The sequence below is a fragment of the Lytechinus variegatus genome, chromosome 16, assembly GCF_018143015.1.
Source record: "Lytechinus variegatus isolate NC3 chromosome 16, Lvar_3.0, whole genome shotgun sequence".
NCBI classification, from domain to species: Eukaryota; Metazoa; Echinodermata; class Echinoidea; order Temnopleuroida; family Toxopneustidae; genus Lytechinus; species Lytechinus variegatus.
In genome coordinates, this window is record NC_054755.1 from 23557502 (window position 1) to 23570229 (window position 12728).

The 12728-nt window shown below is 40.4% G+C and overlaps 1 protein-coding gene across 1 annotated transcript; it reads right to left on the bottom strand.

Moving 5' to 3' along the window:
- Nucleotides 1–5041: 5041 nt before the first annotated feature.
- Nucleotides 5042–10407, bottom strand: LOC121430129. Its single transcript, XM_041627408.1, has 2 exons — nt 10064–10407; nt 5042–5743 (listed from the first exon to the last, which is right to left on the bottom strand). Exons 1-2 carry the CDS (start codon nt 10336–10338, stop codon nt 5101–5103), a joined length of 918 nt encoding a protein of 305 aa, XP_041483342.1. The 5' UTR covers nt 10339–10407; the 3' UTR covers nt 5042–5100.
- Nucleotides 10408–12728: the final 2321 nt, after the last annotated feature.

Genomic DNA, 12728 nt, shown 5'->3' on the forward strand with positions numbered 1-12728 from the left:
CCCCCCCCCCAAAAAAAAAAAAAAAAAAACGGGGAAAAGGAGAAAAGAGGGAGAAAGGAAGAGGAATGTAGTGGGAAAGAAGAAATTATTATTCATTATTATGGTATATTACAGTATAATCATGTTATGTAATATAAGTTTTCCCGTCCAATTTCGTCAAAATTTCAACCGATTTAATGATGTAATAGTTCAATTTGCAACTAATTCGAATGACCTATGAGATCAACATTTAAATACCCAAATACTTTATTTAATTTAATCATATTGGCACGCGATTTCATGGTTATTTCATTTAAACAAGTATAAAGATTGATCAAATTCAAATAGCCGAAAAGGTGTTTTCAAATTCGCAACGGTACCCTTCTTGCGAAGGTTTAGGAATTCAAAATCATTAATATGCGATCACTTATAGGATATGCACAGTTTTTTTCGTTTTTTTATTTTTTATTTAATTTGATGTTTACCATTATACTGAAATGTATCATCCATCTGAAAAATCATCATCGGAACAACAACTCGTTTTTCCACTTTCATAACTATAGATCGTGGTCAATACCATCTTTTCCCACAACGATATAATTTACAATAGTATGAAATAAAAAAAGAACAAGATGATGAAAAAAATACCTACCATTGGCACAGATCATCCACCCACTCACTGGCGGATCCAGGGGGAGGGGGCACACCCGGCTCGTGTCCGTGCCCCCCCCCCCCTTTAGAGCCACAATTAAAAAAATCGTGGACCGTCCCTTATTCTTTGGTAAAAACCTTCTGTTTTGCTCGTCAAATTCCTAGGGAAAATGCCCCCCTTTTTTTGGAAATCCTTGATCCGCCCCTGCACCCACTCATTAATCACTAAAAGGAGAACCGTTCACAACCATATCCTATAAGTGTTACATGAATTGCGTCTTTATCAAACATAATGGAATAAAATTATTCTAACTGAAAGATCAGAAGAAAAAAAATAGGGTAAAGTTTGGAGAAAAAATGTATAACGTTATAAAAGAAAAATGAACACAGAAACATGTTATCTGAATTTGGACGTTTAAAGTGCAAATATGTGTGCCGATTAATGAAATTGAAAATGGTATTTTCGGTGAAATTAAACGATTAGTTCGTCGTTGCGAAATTAAATGACAACTTTTGGCCATTAATTTGAACGAATTTCTCCCTAAATTGAATTTCTACCAAATTCAAAGGAATGATATATAACGGAATTAAATGATGAATAAATGAAAATGAACCGTGTGTGCAGAGGGTTGACAAAATATTTCGAATTTGAAAGTCCTTTCATTAATTTAAATGCAACCCTGATGAAATTGGACGGGAAAACCTATATTACATCGGAAACATTTATTCTAACTTTATGAAACATAATTTGCTCAGGGTCTATGTTGTCATTGTTCCTGGTGCACGCATTGTCTGTTTAGAGAGATATTTAAACCTGTTGTACGAAAAAACCCCGTTTCAAGTCAATATACACCAAATATATTATTGTTTTATGTAGTGACATATGCTTCTTTTTTATGACTACTTAAAATGATTACCCCATGTTAAGGTCTTAATATAAAACATTTCCTGTCCGTGATTACGTTCGTATCAGTGGATTGGTGAGATAAGTCTGCTCTCCGTGAATTCCTAAAATCAGTCCCTTTTTCTGATCTGAATATCAAAAATTGGTTAGTGAAATACGTATGGTCTTAGTGAATTCCTACAAGCAAGCCTTAGAATGCCCCGCCTCAGGTCTGAATTATCTACATTTTCAGCTCGCGCTCCGCGCTCGCAATATTTGACTAGTGACATGCGTATGGTAATCATGATTTCAATGACTACAAGAGCTTCATGGGTTCAGATGTAATTCTAACAAAATCAGCAAGCTCTTGGCACTCGCACTAGATGACTATGGTGAGATTATGTATACTACTAAGGGATTCCTAAAATATAGTCCTTAAGATCTCCCTGCTTGATGGGGTCAATATAAATTATACAAAATTTCGGCTCGAGCTTCGCGCTCGCATTGTTTAGCGAGACAGGTACGTATCATAATTACAAAATCGATTATAATGTCCCTTTTAGGTCTGAATATCAAAAATGTTCAGCTCGCGCTTCGCGCTCGCATTATTTGATTGCTGAGATGCGTATTTTTATTAATGATTACAATGACTACAAGTGCTTCCTTAAAATGTCTCTATTAGGTCAGTATACCTCACAACTGAGCGCGCTTCGCGCGCTCACTAAGTGACTCAAAATTTTTGCTGGTGCCCCCCCCCCCCCCCAATGCCATGACCCACGGTACGCCACTGGCGGTATGTGTCTTACCGCCCTTTCACACGGTAAAATTGTAATTTGAATGATTATTCCAGTGAAAAATAAGGCTGATTACGAATTTCAGCACGTGTTAAACAGTTAAACCAAAATAGAATCAAGAACGCTAATCACAATCGCGAATTCAAATTCTACCCTGGAGGTGAATTCCAGTTAAGTTTCACTCAAATCATGGTACGAATGTGATGTGTGAAAGGCTTGACCTCCAAAACACATTTGGGGGCGGAACTTACGTGTCCTACTAGTCATGCACTCATCGTATCGATGCAGTGCTTTGATTGACAAGTCACCAAGGACACATATCGCCTTCGATCACAGTTTTCGAGTGAGCGTGTGAACGGTCCGATGATTCTAAAGACGGATTGCAATTATCATTACAATGATGATTCATGATTTAGGTGTAAAAAGGCCCTTTGGTGACTTGTCAATCAAAGCTTTGCATCGATACGATGATTGCATAACAATTGTATATTCTATAAAAGTCATGGAAAGGAAATATAAGATCCACCCCCTCTCCCCCCCCCCCCAAAAAAAAGGAGACGTTTTAAAGGTCAAGCCTTCCACACGTAAAATTCGTACAGTAATTTAACTGAAACTTAACTGGAATTTGGATTCGTGATTGTGATTAGCGTTCATGATTCTAGTTTGGTTTCACACGCGCTAAGATATCGTCATTAGCCTTATTTTTCACTAGGAATCATCATTCAAATTACGATTTTTTTTTACCGTGTGAAAGGCAGTTATTGTCTTCCAATATCTTCTTCATAGTTAAATTTGTTCCTAAATAGCACGTCATTAAAACCTCTCTTTCATTTGATTCAGCCATTTTGTAGTAGGTCCATGATTCAACTTACTAATACACGCATGAATGGAAAAAAAAAACGAGTGTGGACCGATGATGAAACTCGCTCACTATATATTTTTCTTTGTATTATATGAAATCATTGCTTGATGCACGTCTAATAAAACTTAATTACACACATACAACCTCTTCGACTCACTCATTGACATAACATTGTATTTGGGGCAGAGTAGGAGGCATTCTACTTTTTTTCTTTTTAGTCAAATGACCTTTTTGTTGAGGTGGAATTGACCTTCAACCCACAATATGGCAAATTTGAATATTGAAAAATGAAATCAAAAGATCTCTTCTGCACAGTAGCAGTATTAGGTGTACATACATTCAACCTACATTTAGCGAGCTGTCGCGATTGCAATGGGGGCGGATTCTACAATATCGTGAATCCTATTGGACGGCTTAGAGGTCTTTGTCGAAAATTGGTAACCCGGGCTAGCAGATCGTCCTAAGATTCGGAGCTTGCCAATTTGTCGTTTGTCCAGAGTCCAGGGGACCGTTTCATCAACGTTTTTGTCTGACAAGTTGTCAGATCTGACATCTTTCCGTGATTCTGATTGGCTGAGAGGCACTGTTACTATATAGTAACTGTCGGATAAAATGGGACTTGTCAGATAAAACGTCCGACAAGTCCTTTCATGAAACGCTCCCCAGGACGACGTTGCTGTTTTTGATTATTCGATTTTCGGCAAAAGGCTGCTTCGACAATAGATTCTCAACGTTCCAGAAAGCGTTTGCGTAGTGGTTGCGAAAACTCCCTAATTTACACCTACCAAAACTAGTTCCAATATTTACTTGATTGCCGTTACATTTACCACCCAAAGTGCCGTTTTTTGCATCCAAGTGATGAGTACATGCACCTTGAAGTGCACGTGCAATCGCCATATTACTGGCTGCTCTAGTGTTGAATTTAACACTCTATTCTCATGATTCTTAAGGGTGCACCTGTGTGGGCCTTACATCAAACAATGATCTGATCCTATTTAATCCACCAACTTTTCATCTTTTGATGACAGGATTCCCCAAGACAGCCTCGAAGTGATCACTGCGGATCATGTTCTATATTTTACTGTCTGACTGTCTCTCTTGTATTCCACGACCCCCTATTCTCTATGCAGATGTGAGAGGCGTTATTTTCAAATTCAAATTGTTTTATTCTCTCAGTAAAACATTGCATATAATAGCAAATGTAATACAAAGTTAAAATATATGTATTACAAATCGACGTACAAGTCTATAAACGCTTTGTGGTTCAGAATTGTACGGAGGGGTAGCTGTCAAAAAGGAAAAAGATCCTTATATTTATATAGGCCGACCCATTAACTAACGAAAAAGTGACATATTATTGAATGCAATAATAACACCAGGGATATAGCAACAACATAATTAAAAACAAACAAATAAAACAACTTAAAAATACGCATAAACAATGAACCAAGACATAGAACGTGCCATATGCCCTAACATATTTACAATAAGTATAATAATACAAGTAATTTAATATGCATCATTCAGGAATTGTATTTCTAAAGAAGGAATCTTTTGAACTTTGTTTTGAATAAATTAAGTGATTTGCATTACGTATTCTATCTGTTCAATCGTGAATATCAAGCGTACGAACAATCGCTATCCTTTGTGTTAGGGGGACACATACTGTATTTTGCAATTCAGGTTAAAGTAATATAATAGAGAAGTTGGAAAAGGGGATGAACAAGTTTCCGATAACATGAAAACATAAAACTTCGAGACTGCCCAAAGGCTCTTAATTATTTTTCCTACGATACGACATTAACGCCCAGAGCGCGTTTATCTGAACGGAACATTAAACATGTTAAAGGTCAAGTCCACACATGGATCAACTTTTTGTTGGGGTGGGCTTTTCCTTTGATACGTTCCGTTAAAGGAATTTCAGATCATATTTATATTTTGTATTTATTCATTTCTTCAAAGTATGGCATGGACTGGTGCGCTAGCCTTCTGACATCTGGTGGTAGCTTGTCTGAGGGAATGGCTGTTTTAGGTGGAAGAAACCTCCCGGATGTGACTGCCGTTTCATAGAAGATATTATTCAGGATGGACTCATCGCCAGCTGTCTTCCAGGTCTTGGTGACATCTTTAGAGGCATCCCATTGGAGAAGGGAATCACTGTAGGGAAGACCGGTCAGATGACAGAACTTCTTCAGCACCTCAGCAGGGTTGGCCAACAGATCATCAGAGTTGATGACGATCGGGTTGGGATCCAAGTTTTCACGGACGAACCGAAAACATTCCACGGTTCCGCTGAAGAATTCGCCCGCATTCAAGATCGTGTCGTCGTTTTCGATGTCATACGCCTCTTCGTCTTCGGGATCACCAGTTCTCACGCCGGTTCTCGTCAACTCTTGATAGGAATTTTTCCTGTAGGAGGTGAACACAGCTACAGGATCCCGTATGAGAAAAACATGCTTGAATCCAGGTGGTATGTACTGACGTGATCGCTTGTCGGGGAAAGCGAGATACCCTTCCTTCGCAAAGATATACTTGCTACTGGATGCCTGGAACTCTTTCATCAGGTTACCGAATCTGTAACAACGTTATTAATTTGTAGAAAAAAATATGAGTCTATTACTTTCAGTGTTAAGAAAGTATTATTCCATTCCGAGACAATAATGTATATGCTGGACTCTTTCTTCAATATTCCAACTTCTCCTTTAACTTGTTCTATTTTCATAAAGCTCTCGACCCTTCCTCTTTACATTTCATTTATCTAATTACTATTCAGCCTTTGAAAAAAAAATATCGAAATGAAAATAACTGCAGGCGCGTAGCCAGGGGGGGCGGTGGGGGCGGTCGCCCCCCCCCCAAAACGTCCCCAAAAAAGAAAAAAAAAGAAGGGAAAAAGAGAGGAGAAAAGGAAAAGGGAAGGGAGAAAAGGGAAGAAAGGTAGCTTTGTGTTTTTTTTCCTTTTTATTCTTTTTTTTTCTCAAAAGAGAAACTCCTTCATTCTCGCTCTGTATTTTTATATGAATTTTGATTCCGCGCTAAGCGCGGTAAAATGACAATATTGAATTTCTCCATTGGTTCCCCCACCCTTTCTCTAACCCTGCACCTCAGCTATATGTGTTTCTTGCCAGTTAAAGTTCAAATGTATATAGGGCATGGATTTAAAGTAAGGTTAGACCGAAGTATATGAAGTTATCCTTTTTTTATTGATCACGCAAATTCTGGTCGGGTTGGCTCCTGGCGGGTCAAATCTTTATATCAGTTTCTGCCGTCACCTCCATAAATTCAACTTCTCCTGCTTTTCAGCTCATTACTTAACAACCATAATTTTGAGGCAAACAGGTTTCTAATTTAAAAAAAGAGGAAGGTATAAAATTCGTGTCGTTTGAATAAAAAAAGTATACAATATTTTTTTATCAAATTCTATTAAATTTCATGTCATTTCCCTGCACATTCATTTCCTGTCCTGTTTTGCGACCTCAGTTTTAAATTTTGAATGACACTTACGTTTCTTTGATTCAAAATGAAGTGCTTAAGGATAAGTCAAAGAAATTAGGCATCCTTTTTTATATAATTTCAATAAATCACAGAAGTTTCAACTTTGTGCGCACTATTTTCCTTGTAATGAAGTTCAATAATCGTAGAAAATCAATTGAAATAGAGCCGATGGGGTACAAGATACCTGCATTTGATGAAACGTCCGCCCTTTGAAATTTCAGAGTTTCATTGCTCTGCGCGGGAAGGAAAATCTTCCTCCCGACAAATACATTTCTTTTCTTCTGTTTTGCGAGTTAAAGATATGCGCTGTCGCTAAATTGTTTGTAATCAATTCTGATCTTTCCAAGAGAAGTATTCAATATATCTTTGAGAATACCCTTTTCTCGGGACCCTTTCCATGGAAAAATATGATAAAACGCTTTAGCTTCCGCGCTTCGCGCGGAGTTATTAGTATTTTAATTTCCTCCATTGTATTCCTTTTTTGTGCGTTCATAATAGCTTTGAAAACAAGGTTCAAAATCATCAACTGAATTGGAACTGATAAAGGTACTAGAGACAAGGGAGATGGCTCCTTTTCATTTTAATTTATGAATCACCAAAAGCTTCGCGCCCCCTAGGGAGCGCGCTTCGCGCGGTCTGTAAGTGTTGGCACGCTTCGCGTGCATTTACCGCCCCCTCCAAAATGAAATCCTGGCTACGCGGTTAAAAATAAGAGATGTTCTTTATCGAGTTGTATAAGCTGCGAGTGACGTTACTTCTTGGTGAGTTGAAGGCATTATGGCCGTCATACACAAAGCCGTATTTTCATGCCATTCATGCAATGCTTGGCATTTGACTGTTATGAGGTGACATCTAACAACTGTATAAAACGAAAGTAATATCTATATTTGTTACCCTTGAGAAGCAGGCCTTTAAATCAACATGGAGTAGTCATACAATATGATTAAATATATCCCTTCTCTTAAAGCTGATACAATCGGAGATGACAAGAAGAAAATGGATAGTTTTGCCAGGAAAGCGATATCTTGTTCCCTTGCTCATCCCTTATACATCTTTCCTTTACTTACGTCACGATCGTGATTCTTTTTCTCGGCATGGGAAAACCCCGGGGCCACTTATATTGACGAGTGGATACCATGCACGACCCATAAAAACACGTAAAAGGATTTCTTTTTCAAGATAGGGCACGTTACTAGGGTGTCAAAAACACAAAAATAATGAAAAAAAATCTCTTTCGCTAGAAAAACTACGTGTTTAGGGGGGTATAGGGTCAAATTTGCGGGGATGATAAAACAAATTAAATTTTTTTTTTACAAAGGATGTCCTTTTTGCCCCAACACTACGTGTTTAGAGTCCGATTTGCGCGAGATGTAGAAGGTGGGGTCGTACTAAACCAAATGATGTGTATATAAAAGATAAAACCGACGACCGAAGGACCCGTGACATGACAATAAAACATTCTTGTACTTGTTTAGGGGTTCATTTCAGGGAATATTTGCCAAGAGTATCGTTTTGTTTCCAATACTTGTTAAGGGCAGGGTTTCACACGCCAATACTTGTTAAGGGGTGCATTTTAAGAATATGGAAATTACGTGTTTAGGGTGCTTTTCGAGACCCCATGGTCGCGCATGGTATCCACTCGTCAATGGAAGTGCCCCCCCCCCCCGGGAGAAAACATGGACTATTTCATTTCATTTCTTCGTGTTGCCAGTGAAAAGATGACAAGAGAAAACCGCCCCTTATACCTTGACCCGTTTTTAAAATCACACTGCAAAAACTCCGGTGTTGATTTAACACCAGCCTGGAATCTATCTATTGCCCGGTTGACACTTGCACGCATTGTGGTGCCTGCATTGCCCCGCATTGATGCTGCCAATGCGGGACACTTTATGGCACGACTTGGCTACATCAGTTCACGCAATGTCCCGACACGTTCACAAAATGTTTGCACATTGTTTGCGCATTGTTTGCGCATAGTTCACCCAGTGTTCGCGCATAGTTTACGCATTGTTCACGCACTGTCCCGACGTGCTTTCAGAAAATATTATCGACACCCTATTCTGTGACGTATCTAGCGCAAATTTAAATATTCAACGTTCTTGTGTTGACACCCTCTACGTCTTTGATTAGGACGACTCATACTGATCACGTGGTCTGCACTCCCAATTTTGCGCATATCATTCGTATACTATGCGTGAAGTATGCTTGACCTATGCGCAAAGTATGCGCGACCCTGTCGTGAACTAGTCGTGAACTGCGTGCCACTACCCCGGGGGAAGTGCCTGCTATTCTTTGCGCCACGAAATTTCTATTGCCACGAAGTGGTACGCAGTGGCACGACTATGTTGCGCACAGGTTGCGCATAGTTCACGAACAGTTTACGGTTTACAGTGCGTGAAATGCGTGCCAAAATTTTCAACATGTTGAAAATTTTGGCACGCATTTCACGCACTGGCACGCACTGCCACGCACCTATCCGCAAGCTGGCACGCAAAGCTCGCGCATTGGCGAGCATGAGTGCGTGCCCATGCGCAAACTATGCGGGAACCAGAATGCGTGCAATTGTCAACCGGGCATAAGTCCACACCAGAGAAGTATTGAAACAACACCAGTTTGGAATCAAGCCGATGCTAATTTTATCTGGTTTTAGACCAAAACGAAACGGGTGTTGTTTAAAGCCAGGCTGACACTTGCACAACTTTTGGCCACGATTTTGTCGTGGCAAGTCGTGCCATTTTGGGGCACGAACTGGGAGGCTCCCGCACTGTTTACGACTTGTTCACGCATAGCTCACGACAAGTTCACGACGAGTTCACGAATAGTTCACGAATGCGTGCCCGTCAGTGTCCACATTGACACGAACTGGCACGACGAGTTCACGCATAGTTTGCGCATAGTTTACGCACTTCCCGCATTGGCACGACGAGTTTGCGCAATTCGGACATTGTCGTGCTGAACTATTCGTGAGCACGACGTGAGCTGTTCGTGAACTATTCGTGGCAGTTTGTTACAGTCGTGGCATGGCGCGCACTGCCACGCACTGGCACGCATCCTCCCGCATCGACCAGACGAGTTCACGACGAGTTCACGAACAGTTTGCGCATAGTTCACGACCCGGTCGCTAAATTTTGTCGTGACCAAAATTTTGAACATTTCAAAATTCTCGTCCCGACATGGCACGCAGTCACGACGTGTTTACGCACACTTCACGCCAGTTCACGACTAGTTTGCGCACTAGCACGACTTGAGTCGTGTCAATGCGTGACACAAAATCGTGCAAGTGTCAGGCTGGCATAACACTCCTCTGGTGTGGACATAGCCTATATAGATTCCGGGTTGGTGTTAAATCAACACCGGAGTTTTTGCAGTGCAGAGTTCTAGAGATATTCAATTTTCACTCACACCACTCTTTCTGGGACAAGTCTCGATCCTTGTAAACGCGCCATGAAGAGTTCAGCAGCTTCCCGTGCTGTGTCTTCATGGCCTTCGTATTCCATAGGCATTTCATTTCCGGTCGTGTTCTCGTACCCTTGCCTTACGAATTGAGCGTAGGTGAAAGATTCAAACCAAATTTCCATTCCTTCTATGTTACTCAAACACTTGGTGAGGGCCGTGGATATGGTTCTTGGGACGACCCAAGCGAAGATTCGAACCGGGGAACTGTCATCAGCTGCCATCCTGTTCGTATCTTTGATCAATGTTTATAGAGTTTACTTGCAGTAAGATCTAATCGACTCACTTGTTCTTGATATTTACGTATGAAACGACCCGTTGCTAGCAGTCTATGTTCTTTCCTTTTTAAAATTGTTTTATCAATATTTACAGTAAACTTTATGAATGCTCTAAAAATACTATACAGTGTATTTCCATTTCCCAACCAAAGTCCTTTCTGCCTTTGTAAATATACATTGTCAATAAGTTGTTTTTTTTTTGTTTGAAGTAACAAATAGGTATCATTCCATAACCCCCCCCCCCCGCCCTCACAAACCGGGGAGGGATGCATGATCTTTCTGGGTACACAGGACAGGGATGTAGACAGAAAATGGCCTTTTGAATTGACAATCTAATTTTGCGATAGATTTTGACGAATCTTTAATTAAATATCGTCATATTTTCCCCCTTTTCCTTTGAATGGTCTTTAAAGCCTGTGTATAGCTTTGGTAAAGGGTCAATAATGTGATTGATAATCGAATATCATCTAATATGACAGTCTTACTGAAGCGTAGAGACCGTTAGATATTTTTCCAACTGCACTTCTCTGAGAAAATTTCAAATATTCAAATCTTGGATATATAGCGCCCTCTCTCGACGATGCTTGTTTTAAATTTAAAAAATGGGCATTCAAGCACTTATCTTATAAATTTAGTGATTAGATATCCAAAAGTTACAGACAAAGAACATATCTTGAAAGTTTCAGCCCATTCCATGATTTGGAATAGGATTTAATTGAAAGACAAAAACACACAGATATTTTAATTTGATCGGGTGACCCGATCAAGTTAAATTTCCATGTAAAATCGCAAAATTTATCCTGTAAAACACATTTTCATTTCATATCCTCCACATCATAACTGTTGTAGGGCATATCCATTCATATTAGCTAGCAATGAATTGAAATAGTGATAGGTACATTTTGGTGGATTTACCAAAACTATACACAAGCTTTAATCCCTTGCTTGTGTCGTGAAACTGTTTTAAGGCCCATTCCCCCCCCCCATCCCTCAACATACGCCAGTGTTTGTTGCGGTGCGTTTTTATTTACTCTGCATTATTCCTCCCCTTTTGCCCTTTGAACATGTTGAAATGACATGGTGCAATGACTGTGTTAGGAGGGTTTATATTACATCTAGATAGATCCTTGCGATTTGATTGGTCATTTTATATCGTTCATTCAGCCCATTTTGCAATGACGTCATCAGCCGTGCAATTTTGTGTCCATTCATCGTGCAATTTTGGATCCATACGATTTTGCCCATTGCACGCGCGCACCGAGACAGCTCATGACAAATAAATACCCATGTTGTCATGACGTAACAATCAAAAGACCGAACTCGCACTGCATGAGCATGTTTTGAAATTCATAAATTTCACATGAAAATAGAATCAATTTTTATGTGTCATATAATCCAAATAATGAATGTTTTTCATTCGTGCAATGGACAGAATACTTCATTCGGTGAAAGATGAAATAATGATCCATTCCGGGGGGGGGGGGCACTCGACCAAAAAAGTGGTAGGGGTGTGCCGCGGGCGAGATAAAAAACGGGGGCCTTGGAGCGGGCTTTTTGTTAAAAGGGTCCTCGGAACGGGCTTCGGAACTACAATGTTGTGAAAACGGGAGTCCTTGGAACGGATCGCCAGCGTGCGAGTACGTGCGTATGCACCCCTGGAACGGGTATGCGTGCATGATGCAGCTAGTGCGGCCTCCGCCGGGTGCGCTCGCCCAGAGACGATGGTCGGACAGCGCTCGGCGGCCGCTTTTCACCAAAATTCAGCAGATCAATGCGACCGGAACGGCGTAACGAAAAATATGCGAAGCTTTGAAGCGGATTTCTTTCTTCTTTTTTCTCGATAAGAACAAAATGCTATGCCTTGGAACGGAAATTTGGGTGTAAAAATGGGGGTCCCCTCCGCGGCACATACCCACTATGCATTATATACTGAGTGCCCCCCCCCCCTCGGGATCCATTCAACTCGGCTACGATCATTTCATCTTTCACCTCATGAAGTATTCTGTCCATTGCATTCATAAACATTCATTATTTGTATAATTTTCCATTTCAAATCGGCCTGTGCCATTACGGCGGGTTTCCGCGTACGGTTGGGAAATCGCGTAACCCGACCATTCGCGAAAAGGCCCCCCTGAACTCAAAAAACGTCGGGTCAAGTTTACCCGACGCTTTGTGGAAATTATCTTTCAAACATACAATGTTCGGGTCCAATTTACCCGATGTTTTGTGATATACAAGCCATATATATACAAAGGATCTGGTAAACTGGACCCGACCTTTCGGGAATTTAGGGGGCCATCTTCTCGGATGTCGATCGAACGCGACAGCCTGATATG